Below are 15105 nucleotides of genomic sequence, written 5' to 3'. Positions count from 1 at the left end.
ACTTCCTTAGTGGACTTCATACCTTTGACCATTGGGCTTCCACTTCTTAAGCCTTCTGATTAAACATCGGGGTTCAATCTTCGGTATGAATCCCAGAATAATAATTATCATTAATTATCCAGACTTAAAGATTAAAATTTTGCTGGTTACTTTCTACAGATTACATTTTCATAATCCTCCTAGTGTAGCAAAAGTTTTAATCAAATCATTGATGTTTCAAGGAAAGTGTGCAAAGTAACCAACAATTATTTTATTCAAATTAACCTTTACTAACAAATTTATGAATTGGTGATATAAGGTTTGAAGCACACCTCCATCTTCTCCTCCAATCTGCCACCCCCTACTTTATCTTCAAAATGGAGAGTGTTAATGCAGTTCTCTTTACTTCTGTCCCCTTTGTCTCACCCACAGTGACCATATCTTCGTCTGTGCAGGCTATATGCTTTTGAAATTCCTTCCTAAACAGCCTGTCAGCCTCTGGATTTTCCCTTCATCATTCCTAAAACTCAGCTTGCCAACACAGCTCCGAATTATGTCACCAGTGATTCTTTCCATGATTCATTGCTAATTTTGTTTGGTTTGGCTTCATAAAAGGTGCGACGTGAATGTAAGCTTTTGTACTTTATTTTCAGGTTGGTGGTTATTGGGATAAGTGTTGCAGTACTGTGACACAACTGAAAGAAGGCTTGAATCGAATCCTGTGCCTCATTCCATACAATGTCATTAATCAGGCTGTGTGGGAAAGCATTATGCCAGAATGGTTGGAATCCATCCGAACTGAGGTGCCAGAAAGCCAGTTGAAAGAGTTTAAAGAAGTCTTAAGGTATGTACTGGTTGTGTGTGTCTAACTGCTTCAATTGTATAATTTTTTCTTAGTAATGTTACTTACTACCACTCCTCCACACTCCACTACTTTATCATTTCCTGTCAGTCACCCTAGTGGCAGTTTATGAAGGCTACCGATGTATTTGTACTTACTGTGTTTTTTTTATTATGGTAACACATCAAAAATGCTGGAGGAACTCAACAGGTCTGGCAGGATTCATGGAAATGGACAGCCAGTGTTTCAGGCTGAGACCTTTTCTTCACGACTGGAAAGGAAAGGGAAGATGCCACAGTAAAAAAGTGGGGCAAAGGGAAGGAAGGCAGCCTGAAGGTGACAGGTGAAGCCAGGTGGGCGGGAAAGATAAAGGGCTGGAGAGGAAGGAATCTGATAGGAGAGGAGAGTGGACCATAAGAGAATGGGAAGAAGGAGAGGCACCACGGGAGGTGATAGGCAGGTGAAGATAGGTAAGAGACCAGAGTGGAGAATAGAAGAAGAGAGGTGAGAGTATTTCTTTTACGATTAACTGTGGAATTCAATGCTTAAAACTATAAGGGATGCCAGCTCAGGTGACACCTTTAAACACCAGTTCAAAACCTATTTATTTAACCTTGTTTTGAACTAACATCTTTACATCTTATTTTCATGTTTGCACTTTATCCCGTTGTAAAGCACTTTGAACTGCATACAAGGACAAGTACAGCACAGAAACAGGCCCTTTGGCCCATCTAGTCCATGGTGAAACAATTTAAACTGCCTACTCCCATTGACCTGTACAGGGAACATAGCCCTCCACATCCCAACTATCCACGTACCTAGCCAAAATTCTCTTAAACGTTGTAATCGAGCTCGTATCCATCATTTGAGCTGGCAGCTCATTCCACACTCTCACCACATTCTGAGTAAAGAGGTTTCCCCTCATGTTCCTCTCAAACATCTCACCTTTCACTCTTAACTCAGGACGTTTGGCTGTATTCCCACCCAATCTCGGTGGAAAAAGCTTGCTTGCATTTACCCTAACTATAACCCTCGTAATTTTGTAAACATCTATCAAATCTTCTCTCAGTCTTCCTTGTTCTAAGGAATATGGTCCTAACCTTCTCAATCTTTCCTTGTAACTCAGGTCCTCCAGACCTGGCAACATCCTTGTAAATTTTCTCTGAATGCTTTCAACCTTGTTTACATCTTTCCTGTAGGTAGGTGAACAAAACTGCACACGTAACTCCAAATTAGGCCTCACCAATGTCTTATACAACTTCAACATAATATCCCATCTCCTGTACTCAATACATTGATTTATGAAGGCCATTGTGCCAAAAGCTTTCTTCATGACCCTAACTACCTGTGACACCACTTTCAGTGAATTTTGGACCTGTATTCCTAGATCCCCTTGTTCTACCACATGCCTCACTGCCCTATAGTCCTCTGTGTAAGATCTACCCTGGTTGGTTCTACCAAAGTGCAAAACCTTGTACTTCTCTGCATTAAGTTCCATCTGCCATTTTCCATACCATTTTTGTAGCTGATGCAAATCCTTCTGCAAACCATGATAGCCTTCCTTACTGTCCACTACACCCCATTTTTGGTGTCATCTGCAAATTTGCTGATCCAGTTAACCACGTTATCATCCAGATCATTGATATAGATGACAAACAACAAAGGACCCAGCACCGATCCCTGTAACAAACCACTAATAAGCCTCCAGTCAGAGAGGCAACCCTCTACTACCACTCTCTAACTTCTCCCACAAAGCCAATGCTTAATCCAACATACTACCTCATCCTGAATTTTGAGCGACTGAACTTTCCTGACCAGCCTCACATGCGGAACCTTGTCAGATGTGTTACTGAAGTCCATGTAGACAACATCCACTGTTTTGTTTTCATCCACTTCCTGGTAACTTCCCCAAACTCTATAAGAATGATTGGACATGACCTACCATGCATGAAGCCATGCTGACTATCCTTAATCAGTCCACGTCAATCCAAATACTTATATATCCTGCCCCTTAGAATATCTTCCAATAACTTTCCCAAAACTGATGTCAGGCGCACTGGCCTATAATTTCCAGGTTTCCATTTAGGGCTTTTTTAAAACAGTGGAACAACATTGGCTATCCTGCAATCCTCTGGTACCTTCCCTGTTACTAAGGATGATTTAAATATCTCTGCTAGGGCCCCGGCAATTTCACCTCCCGTAGGATTTGAGTGAACACCTTGTCAGGCCCTGGGGATTTATCCATTCTGATTAGCCTCAGGATAGCAAATTCCTCCTCCTCTGTGATCTGTACTGGGTCCAAGAAGTTGATGCTGCTTTGCCTCACTGTATCTTTCCAGATGCGTCGCTATTTCTTCTTTAATGGTAGTTTAAAGCATTTTCTCAACTACAGATGTTAAACTAACTGGCCAATAGTTATCTGCCTTTTGCCGACATCCTTTTTTGAACAATGGTGTGACATTTGCCAACTTCCAATCCACTGGGACCTGCCCAGAGTCCAGAGAATTTTGGTAAAGCCTTTACTGTAAGTTCTGCCATTCGTTCAATACTCTGGGATGCATTCCATCAGGATCAGGGGACTTGTCTATCTTTAGGCTCACACATTTGCTCAGGATTACCTCTTTAGTGATAGCTATTGCATCGAGGCCTTCACCTCCCATCACAGCCATAACATCTTTCTTTGGCATATTAGACGTGCCTTCCACCGTGAAGACTGACACAAAATAGTTATTCAAAGCCTTTGCCATTTCCTCATTACCCAATGTTAATTCCCTTTCTCATTCTCTAAGGGACCTACATTCACTTTAGCCACCTTTTTCCGCTTTATATAATTATAAAAACTTCTATCCGTTTTTATATGTTGTGCTAGTTTATTTCCATAATCTAGCTTTCCTTTCTTTATTGCTCGCTTAGTGATACTTTGTTGCTTTTTAAAGATTTTCCAATCTTTCAGCTTCCCACTATTCTTGGCGACTTTGTATGCATGAGCTTATAGTTTGATGCCTTCTTTTATTTCTTTAGTTAACCAAGGCTGGCTCTCCCTACCTTTACTGTCCTTGCTTTTAACTGGAATATACTTTAGTTGAGCACTGTGAAAAATCTCCTTGAAAGTCTTCCACTGTTCCTCAACCGTCCCATCATATAGCCTGTGTTCCCAGTCTACATTAGACAAATCCTCCCTCATCTTATGGTGGTCTCCGTTGTTTAGGCACAGTAGTAGGCAGCTGTCAATCCCAGGGGATCATAGGTTTGTGCCTCTGGTGGACGGTGTCCTCTCCAGGGCACAAGCCTGGCAGGAAGATTTGAAGAACCGGCTGTTGCCCATGCAGTGAGTTTCCCCTCTCCACGTCACTGATGTATCCAAGGGAAGGGCAAGCACCGATACAGCTTGGCACCAGTGTCGTCGCAGAGGCTGCCAGAGTGAAGTTGTAAACAACATCAAACTTCCCTAGGGACCCTGGCTCTGGATTTCTTCCTCAGGGTTTACTCCGGAAACCTTTCCCATGAGTGGGTATGGCCACAAGGCAGTGGAGATTTAAAATCAGAGTTTTCCTTCTCCATTGTTTAGGCATAATACACTGGTTTTCGATCGAACTATTGCACCCTCTGTTTGTATGAGAATTCAGTCATACTGTGATCTTTCTTTCCAAGATGATCTCTATCTATAGGATCACTAATTTTACCTGTCTTATTGCACAGGACCAGATCTATGATAAAGCGTTCCCTTGTAGGTTCAGTAACATGCTGTTCAGGAAAGCCATCAGAAGGCTACCTTGACCAACTTGATTCACCCAATCTATGTGCAAGTTAAAGTCCCCCACGATAACTGCTGTTCCATTCTTACATGCCTCAGATATTGCTCTGCTTACTGCCTGTGCCACTGCAATGTTATTATTTGGTGGCCAATAGCAACTTCCATCAGTGATTATTTTTTCCTTTACTATTCCTAATCTCTACCCAGATGGATTCAACATTCTGCTCCTTAGGACTTGTATTGTCTCTATTGCCCTGATCTCGTCCTTAATTAAGAGCGCTATCCCACCTCCCTTACTTTCTTGCTTATCCTTCCGTATTACTGATACCCTTGGATATTTAATTTAATTCCCAATCCTCTCCACACTGCATCCACGTAAAGTGCTCTTACACTCATTGTGCTTTTAAAGTCTTGTAGTCTTTCAATCTTTTGCACTTGACTTTTCTTCACCCCACTCTTACTTCTCTTTTTTAGCTTTTGCTTTTTCTTTATCCATGTTTCTCTTTATTACCTTATCCATACTTCTCCAATCTGTTGAATCTCCCCCCCCAAACTATTTATTTTAAAGCCCTCTTCACAGCCTTAGTTATGTGATTCACTAGGATCCAGGTCCCATCACGGTTCAGGTGGAGCCCATCCCATTGGTACAGCTCCCTTCTTCCCCAATACTGTCGCCAGTTTCCCATGAATTCAAACCCACTTTTCCCACACCAGTCCTTGAGCCACACATTTAACTCTCTAATCTTCTTGACCCTATGCCAATTTGCATGTGGCTCAGGTAGTAATCCAGAGATTACTATTTTTTTGGTTTTGCTTTTTAATTTAGTCCCTAGCTGCTCAAATTCTCTCAGCAGAACCTCTTTCCTCGCTCTGCCTACATTTGTATGTCGTTGGTACCCACACGGATCACAACAACTGGATCTTTCCCCTCCCACTGCAAATTGCTCTGCAGGTCGGATAAGATGTCCTGAACCTGGGCACCAGGCAGGCAGCACAGCCTTCTTTGAAGCTCATGGCATTGTGGTCACTGGATGCAAGGTGTTCCCCTGCACAAACTTCTGACACCTGCACTGTCTTATTCCCTGACAGCAGATTTAGTATCACACACTCTCTCATTGGGACTTCTACATACTTATGACGGAAACTCTTCTGAACACATTAGACAACAATCCATGATCTCTTAACAAATTTGTTCCTCTAAATCCCTCGGACTGCTTGGTGGTCTGTAATATAGCCCCATTAATTTGGTCATATCTTTTTCATTTCTCAGTTCCACCCACAGCACCTCACTAGTTGAGTTCTCCAGTCTGTTCCGATAGAGCATTGCAGTGACATTTCCCCTGATTGGTAATGCCATCTGTCTTCCTTTAATTTCCTCCCACTCTGTCATGTCTAAACAACAGAGCCCCAGAATATTGAGCTGCCAGTCCTACCCCTCCTGCAACCAAATCTCACTAATGACTACAACATCATAAATTCCAGGTGTTAATCCATGCCATGAGCTCATCTGCCTTTCCTACGGTACTTGCATTGAAATATACGCAGCTCAGGAAATTAGTCGTACCATGCTCAACCTTTTGGTTCTGACTTTGAGGTCTTACCAACATCTGCCTCCACAACCCCTCCACTAACTGTTCTGGAACTCTTGTTCCCATCCCTCTACAACTCTAGTTCAAACCCCACATGCAGCATTAACAAACCTTCCCCTTAGGTTATTAGTCCCCCTCTAGTTCAGGTGCAAACTGTCCCTTCTGTATGAATCCCACTTTCCCTGGAAGAGCCTAATGATCCAAAAATCTTAAGCCCTCCCTCTTGCACCAACTCCTTAGCCATGTATTAAACTGTATGCTCTTCCTAGTTCTGGCCTCACTGGCATGTGGTACGGGTAGCAATCCTGAGATCACAACCCTGGAGGTCCTGCCCTTTAACTTAGCACCTAACTCCCTGAACTCCCTGTGCTGAACCTCGTCATTCGTCCTACCCACGTCATTGGTACCTGCATGAACCACGACCTGTGGTTGTTCACCCTCTCACTTTAGAATGCTGGAGACTCAATCCGAGGTGTTCTGGACCTTGGATCCTGGGAGGCAACCTACCATCTGGGTATCTCTTACTTGCCCACTGAACCTCCTGTCCATTACCTGAAGTAATGAATCCCCTATCACCACAGCATGGCTCTTCTCCCCCATTCCGTTCTGAATCACAGAGGGAGGCTCAGTGCCAGAGACCTGACTGCTATGACTTTCCTCTTTGTGGTCATCCCCCCCATTACAGTATCCAAAGTGGGGGATGGCCACAGGGGTACTCTGCACTGGCTCCTTAAACTCTTTCCTCTCTCCCAGTTTCCCGTGACCTGCACCTTGGGTGTAACTACCCCTCTGTATGTCATCTCATATGTAGTCTGTATGAAAAATGCTCTTAATAAGCTATTATTATATATGGAAAAGAAATTAAAATGTATGTGTATTTAAGTACTTGATGTGCCTATATTATTCTGACTGGAAAATATTAAGTTAAATTAAATTCAAGTTTATTGTCATCTGACTGTACGTATACCCAACAAATGAAATAACATTCCTCCGATCCATGATGTACACCCACAATACATTTATCACACAGAGTAAATAAAACTAAATATTACCACAAATAAGTTAATAAAATATAATTCAAAATTCATGTGGTGAGTATAGTGTGCAGCACAGGTAATTGATAATAATTAACTATTGATAATATTGATCTATTTCAGCAAAATGTTTGATGTTGAACTTTGCCCATTGCCATTTTCCTTGGAAGAAATGTTTGGTTTTATTAGCTGTCGATTCACTGGCTACCCCGCTTCAGTCCAGGAACAAGCGTTACTTTGGCTTCATGTAAGTTTTTAAAAAATCTTTAATCTGAAGGTTTAGTTTGAAAGTCAGTTGAGATGTCAGTGATGTTCCGCGGGGCTGGGTGCTGGGACCACTTCTTTTTATGCCCTATATAAATGATTTAGATGATTGAATAAATATTAGTCCCCCTTGGATTCAAATGCAAGTCATCCTTTTTGTACAGGTCACGTCTGCCCCAAAAGAGGTCCCAATGATCCAGAAATCTGAATCCCTGCCCCCGCTGCAATCCCTCAGCCACGCATTTATCCTCCACCTCACTCTATTCCTATACTCACTGTCGCGTGGCACAGGCAGTGATTACTACCTTTTGAGGTCCTGCTTTTCAACTTCTTTCCTAACTCTCTGTAGTCTGTTTTCAGGACCTCCTCCCTTTTCCTACCTATGTCATTGGTATCAATATGTACCACGACCTCTGGCTGTTCACCTTCCCACTTCAGGATATTGTGAACACAATCAGAAACATCCCGGACCCTGGAACCAGGGAGGCAAACTACCATCTGTGTTTCTTTCCTGCGTCCACAGAATCGCCTGTCTGACCCCCTAACCATAGAGTCCCCTATCACTGCTGCCATCCTCTTCCTTTCCCTGCCCTTCTATGCCACATGGCCGGATTCTGTGCCAGAGGCACGGCCACTTTTGCTTCCCCCAGGTAGGCTGTCCCCCTCAACAGTACTCAGACAGGAGTACTTATTGTTAAGGGGGACAGCCACAGGGGTACTCTCCAGTATCTGACTCTTGCCCTTCCCTCTCCTGACTGTTACCCATTTATCTGTCTCCCGAGGCCCCAGTGCGACTACTTGCCTATAGCTCCTCTCTATCGTCTCCTCACTTTCCCTGACCAGACGAAGGTCATCGAGCTGCATCTCCAGTTCACTAACATGGTCCCTAAGGAGCTGCAGCTCGACACACCTGGCCCGTAGCTGACATCCAGTACAGAACACTGGCCTCGCAGGCATTCTTCCTATTCCTATTCTTCACAATTAACTTACCTCGCCTCGACCAGTTGAGCCAAAGCTCTCTGACTCCCTCTTCTCTGGTGCCCGTTCTATAAAACTGTCTTCTTTTAAGATTCTTCCCACTGGTCTAACTCGCTGAAGTCCACGTGCCTGAGCAGTCGTGCCTCGATCAAACCACTGAAGAAAAAATGCACTCCTTTTAAATTCTTCCTGCTGGTCTAACTCACTGAAGTCCACGTGCCTGCTCAGTTGTGACTTGATCTGTCAACTTGGACAGATTAGGGGAATGGGCAAGAAAGTGGCAAATGAAATACAATATTGGAAAATGCATGATCATGCACTTTGGTAGTAGAAATAAACCTGTGGGCTATTTTCTAAATGGAGAGAAAATCCAGGAATCTGAGCTGCCGAGGGACTTGGGAGTCCTTGTGCAGAACATCCTGAAGGTTAACTTGCAGGTTCAGTCGATGGTGAGGGAAGCAAGTACGATGTTAGCATTTATTTCAAGGGGTCTAGAATACAAGAGCAGGGATGTGATGCTGAGGCTTTATAAGGCACTGGTGAGGCCTCACCTTGAGTATTGTGAACAGTTTTGGGCCTCTCATCTTAGAAAAGATGTGCTGGCATTGGAGAGGGTCCAGAGGAGGTTCACAGGGATGATTCCAGGAATGAAAGGTTTATCATATGAGGAAGGTTTGATGGCTCTGGGTCTGTACTCGCTGGAATTCTGAAGGATGAGGGGGATCTCATTGAAACCTTTTGAACGTTGAAAGGCCTAGACAGAATAGATGTGGAAAGGATGTTTCCCATGGTGAGAGAGTCTAGAACAAGAAGGCATAGCCTCAGGATAGAGGGGCACCCTTTCAAAACAGAGAAACTTCTTAGCCAAAGGGTGGTGAATTTGTGGAATTTGTTGCCACCTGCAGCTGTGGAGGCCAGGTTGGTGGGTGTACTTAAGCCAGAGATTGATAGATTCTTGATCGGACATGGCATCAAAGGTTATGGGGAGAAGATCGGGAACTGGGATTGAGGAGAAGATAGAAAAATAAGGATCAGCCGTGATTGAATGGCGGAGCAGACTCGATGGGCCAGATGGCCTAATTCTGATCCGATGTCTTATGGTCTTATGGAAATTTTAGTGATGTTGACTATTCCTGGAGATGTAAATTGTCATAACTGCATGCTTTTGTGTAACAAGAAAAGGAACTTTTCTGAACACGAGATTCTGCAGGGCAGGCGGTATCTAGGAAAAGGCGTAAGTACTGAATGATCCTGTTCTAGGACTGCATTATGCTTCTGAGTGCTGCTGTGCTGCATACTGCAGCAGATTTTAGATTCGATGGAAACTTCCAATATTTAGGGTACAGTACATGGACTCACTTTAAAATGAGTTTGATGCCACCTGTTACGTAGACATTAGGTTTTCATACATTTGCCAAAGTAAATGTATACATATGCTCAGTTAGTTTCTTGTCCTCTTGTTCTTTTGTCCTCGTGCTGGAGGTTTGAGTGTCCTCGGGTGAAAATAATAACAGTATTGTGCTAACTACTGTTAGAGCTCGAGGCTGTTCTGGAGTTCTGATTTCAATTTCGGTCCTGTCTGTAAGGAGTCTGTATGTTCTCTCTGTAAATCGTGGGTTTTCTCTGGGTGCTCTGGTTCCATCCCACAGCCCAAAGATATTAGTTGGTGAATTGGTCACTTTTAAGTTGTCCTGTGATTAGGTGAGAGTTAAATAGGTCAGTTGCTGGGTGGTGCACTGCATTGGACTGGAAGGATCTGTTCTATGCTGTATCTCAAAATGAAATAAGTAATTTCATCTGTCTTCAAATCTAGTGTGTAAAAACACAGCTACGGTACACCTATTGTGTAAACTCCAGAATAATAACGCAGTACCTCCATCCCGATCAAAAAGGCACAACAGCGCCTTTATTTCCTGTGGAACATCAAGAAAGCTCACCTCTGTCCCAGGATACTGACGGACTTTTACCGCTGTACCATTGAGAGCATACTCACCAACTGTATCTCAGTGTGGTATGGCAATTGTCCCGTATCGGACCGCAAAGCACTCCAGCGTGTGGTGAAAACTGCCCAGCGGTTTATCGGCACCCAATTGCCCACCATTGAGAACATCTACCATAAATGCTGTCTGGGCAGGGTGAAAAGCATCATCAGGGATGCATCTCACTCTAACCATGGACATTTTACTCTCCTCCCATCCAGTAGGCGCTGCAGGAGACTCCGCTCCCGCACCAGCAGGCACAGGAAGAGCTTCATCCCTGAGGCTGTGACCCTGCTGAACCTCACATCACAGTGCTAAGCAGTATTGCACCCATATTGTTCTGTCTCAGTACTTTTATATTTGTGTGCTGTAGCACTTACTTTTTATTTGCAGTTATTTTGTAAATAATACTATTCTTTGCATTTCTGGTAAGATGCTAAATGCATTTCATTGGCTTTGTATCTGTACTCGGTACAATGACAATAAAATTATGATGGGTATAGATAGAGTGAACTTTTTCCACTGAGGCAAGGGGAGAAAAAAACCAGAGGACATGGGTTTAGGGTGAGGGGGGAAAAGTTTAAAGGGAACATTAGCGGGGGCTTCTTCACACAGAGAGTGGTGGGAGTATGGAATGAGCTGCCAGACGAGGTGGTAAATGCGGGTTCTTTTTTAACATTTAATAATAAATTGGACAGATACATGGATGGGAGGTGTATGGAGGGATATGGTCCATGTGCAGGTCGGTGGGACTAGGCAGAAAATGGTTCGGCACAGCCAAGAAGGGCCAAAAGGCCTGTTTCTGTGCTGTAGTTTCTATGGTTTCTATGGTTTAAAGTTGAATCTAATCTAATCTTGAGGAAGTTTGTCTGGAACTTTGATTTTGTACTGCAGTTTTTAGCATCTAGTCATGCAAAAGCCGGAAGTTCAATATGACGTCTATTAAAGAAATTACAGCACATCTAAACATTTGTAATGATTCTTTAGTTAGAGGAGCCTTAAATTATTTGAAGGTCAAAAAACTACAGATTTTGAAATCCCCAAGTTAAAAGAGAAAGCATTGCAAATGTTTAGCAGGGTCAGGCAGCGTCTAGAGAGAAAAGAAGATTGCTTTGCGTAGTGTGTCCATAATTTTCTAGTTATTTACCAATTTTAATTTGAAAATTCTGAATTGGAAAATAAACAGAAATGAAAAATGCCAATCTAATATAAGATATAGCTTCAGAATGAATTTTAAGTATTGAGTCAGAGTTTTTGAGTGATAGAATCAGGTTTAATATCACTGGCATATGTCGAGAAATTTATTAACTTTGTAGCAGCAGGACAATGCAATACATAATAGAAAACTGTGAATTACATTAAGTATAGATATATTAAATAGTTAAATAAGTAGTGCAAAAATAGAAACAAAACAGTAGTGAGATAGTGTTCATGGGTTCAATGTCCATTTATAAATTGGATGGCAGAGGGGAAGAAGCTGTTCCTGAATCATTGAGTGTGTGCCTTCAGACTTGTGTATCTCCTTCCTGATGGTAGCAATGAGAACAAGGCTTAACCTGGATGATGGGGTCTTTAATGACGGATGTCATATTGAATACCCTTTGAAGATGTCCGAGATGCTGGGGAGGCTAGTGCCTATGATGGAGCTGACTAAGTCTACAGCTCTCTGTAGCTTACTTCAATCCTGTGCAGTTGCACCCCACCCCCCCGCCATAACAGGCAGTGATGCAGCCAGTTCAAATGCTCGGTACAGTACACCTGTAGAAATTTGCCAGTGTTTTTGGTGACATATCAGCTCTCCTCAGACTCCTCATTAAATATAGCAGCGGGCATGTCTCCTTTGTAGCTGCATAGATATTTTGGGTCCAGGTTAGATCCTCAGAGACATTGACACCCAGAAACTTAAAATTACTCACTTCTCCTACTTCTGTTCCCTCTATGAGGACTGTTGTGTGTTCTGTCATTTTACGCTTTCTGATGTCCACAGTCAGTTCTTCAGTCTTACTGACGTTGAGCGCAAGGTTGGTGCTGCGACACCACTCCACTATATATCCTACTCCTGTACGCCTTTTTGTCACCATCTGAGGTTCTGCCAACAATGTTTGTATCATCAGCAAATTTATAGATGGAAACAAGCCCTTCAGTCCAGCTCATCTCTTGCCCAGCAAGTTGATCCTGCCTGCCTGCGTTTGGTCTGTACCCTCCTAAACCTCTTCTGTCCATGTACTGTACTTTATGTGCCTGTCTCCAGCACTACTTCTAATAAAGGAACCATTTAATGCTGCCATTATTTGTTGTTTGTAATATATATAGATTCTAACAGATATAAAGTAATTTTCATTATAAATTAACATCTACATTAATACATATTATTAACATTAACAGCATTACATACTTATTATTTATGGGGGTGGTGGAATGGAGATGCATCTCTACCAAAGAGGGTGTAAGACACTCCTTCCCTGCACTAGCCTGCAGGCCTTTCTTGAGCAAAGTGTAGCACTTGCTTAGCCCCGATCAGGATCATGTGAAGCCATGGATAGTCATATGAGCAGCTGGTGCATATCACAAGCCCTTGTTATGTAACCACCGACGCCAGGCATACAATCTCTGAAGAGTATTGATAATGGCTGGGGTCACCCGTCTTGTAAAGACACTGCTCAGAAGAGGCAATAGCAAACTTCTTGTTGAAAAATTTGCGAAGAACAATCATGGTTATGGGAAGACCATGATCACTAACATCATACGACATGGCACATATCAAATGAATGAGGATTATTATATGATTATAAAAATATATTTTATATTATAACTGTATAACTAACATAATTAATTCTCATTGTCTGTAATCTTGAAATGTGATTACTTTTTGCATGAAGAATGATCAAATGATGTTTTGAAGGCTATTTCTGTTTTGAACTTGAGATTTTTTTTGTCTAGGTATTATCAGAATTGGATATAACAGTTCCTCTACAGCTGTTGATAAGTATGTTTTCTGATGGGGTGAACTCAGTCAAAGAACTATCAAATCAAAGAAATGTACGAACCAGTGAGCAGCCAGGCAACCCAACTGCTCGAAGGGTAATTGTTTCCAACTATTTCTCTTTCTGTTTAACTGTACAGATTTTATATTCTGTCTGTAAGGAGTTGAGACATGAGTTAGCTCTGCAAATTCTCCGTTCCTCCTCCAAGAATAATTCTTGCAAATATCTGGCTTTGATTATAAACTTGCTACTGAATTCTGACCTAACTTAGCTAAATTATTGTATTGAAATGTTACATCAGATCAATATTAAAATTTGAATACACAGCAACTATGATGTGTTGAAATACTAACTGTAGTTCAGTCAGAAAGTTCGTCTGTGCTTTCCTGAAGATTCAGCTCTAAGTCTCTTTTGTCAAAGTCAAGTTTGTCATATGCAGAAATACATCCAGGGACGGCAGCAATGAAAAATTAAATTGTTGCGCCATCACAAACACACAGCATCAGATATACAACATTCACAAGAAAATCAAAAATTAAACATGAATTAAACAAGAAAGAACACAATTAGAACAAAAATAGAAGTCCATTGTAGTCCATTTACAAACAAGAGAAAATCTGCAGGTGCTGGAAATCCAAGCAACACACAAAATACTGGAGGAACTCTGCAGGCCAGGCAGCATCCATGGAAAAGATTATCGTCAAAGTTTTGGGCTGAGACCGTTCATCAGAACGGGAGAAAAAAGACGAGTCAGAGTTAGAAGGTGGGGGGAGGGAAGGAAGAAACATAGGTAATAGATGAAACCGGGGGTGAGTGGGGTGGAGGGCTGAAGTAAAGAGGTGAGAAGTTTATTGGTGACAGAGATATAGGGCTGGAGAAGGGGGAATCTGGAGGGGGAAGGCAGAAGGCCATGGAAGAAAGAAAAGGGGGAGGAGCACCAGAGGGAAGTGATGGGCAGGTAAGGAGATAAGGTAAGGAGAGAGAGAAAAGGGAATAGGGAATGGTGAAGGAGGGGTGCATTACCAGAAATTTGAGAAATTGATGTTCATGTCATCAGGTTGCAGGCTACCCAGATGGAATATAAGATGTTGCTCCTCCAAACTGAAGGTGGCTTCATCACAACTGAAGGGGAGGCCATGGACTGACATGTTGGAATGGGAATGGGAAGTGGAATTAAAATGCTGGCCACTGGGAGGTAATTAAAATGGGTGCCCACTGGGAGATTCTATTGTAGTGTAGGTTAAAAAATGTGTTTTTACTGTGGTAACAATTTGTATATTGAAAACTTGATAACCAAAGCATCTTATTTATGGCAGAATTACCACTATCAGATTGCTGTGAGATCTTGGTCCTCACAATAGCAAAATGAAGCCATCATCCATGATATTTCATGATTATCACTGTTGCTTGGAGTGGCGATTGAAATCCAGTGACTTTCCAGTTGACTTGAATATTAAAGTCAGACTTGTTCTGCAGTTATTCGTGCATGATTTTCAGCAGCTAACGAAAAGCAGCATTTCCAGAATCATGAAATGTTTGACCATCTCTTAGGAATTAAGTTCATTTGTGACTGTAAATAAATACAACCAAACAAAACAAAGTTCCTCTGGACCATGATGCACCCACAAAGCATATATCACATACAACAAACTATCACCATAAATAAGTTAATAAAATATAATTTAAAGTGCATATAGTGCACA

General features: G+C 42.2%; 1 protein-coding gene across 1 annotated transcript in view; it reads left to right on the top strand.

Annotated features, from left to right (window-relative positions):
- LOC140194116 (protein unc-79 homolog) overlaps nucleotides 1-15105 on the top strand; it is a 338541-nt gene that overhangs the window by 68810 nt on the left and 254626 nt on the right. Inside the window, exons 13-15 of the mRNA XM_072251578.1 lie at nucleotides 633-823; nucleotides 7321-7444; nucleotides 13359-13535. Of these exons, the coding sequence (XP_072107679.1) occupies nucleotides 633-823; nucleotides 7321-7444; nucleotides 13359-13535 (492 nt within the window). The remainder of the gene's footprint in view (nucleotides 1-632; nucleotides 824-7320; nucleotides 7445-13358; nucleotides 13536-15105) is intronic.

The sequence above is a fragment of the Mobula birostris genome, chromosome 1, assembly GCF_030028105.1.
Source record: "Mobula birostris isolate sMobBir1 chromosome 1, sMobBir1.hap1, whole genome shotgun sequence".
Classification (NCBI taxonomy): Eukaryota; Metazoa; Chordata; class Chondrichthyes; order Myliobatiformes; family Myliobatidae; genus Mobula; species Mobula birostris.
Note: the sequence above shows the minus strand (reverse complement) of the source record. Positions and strands in the feature narration are given on the sequence as shown.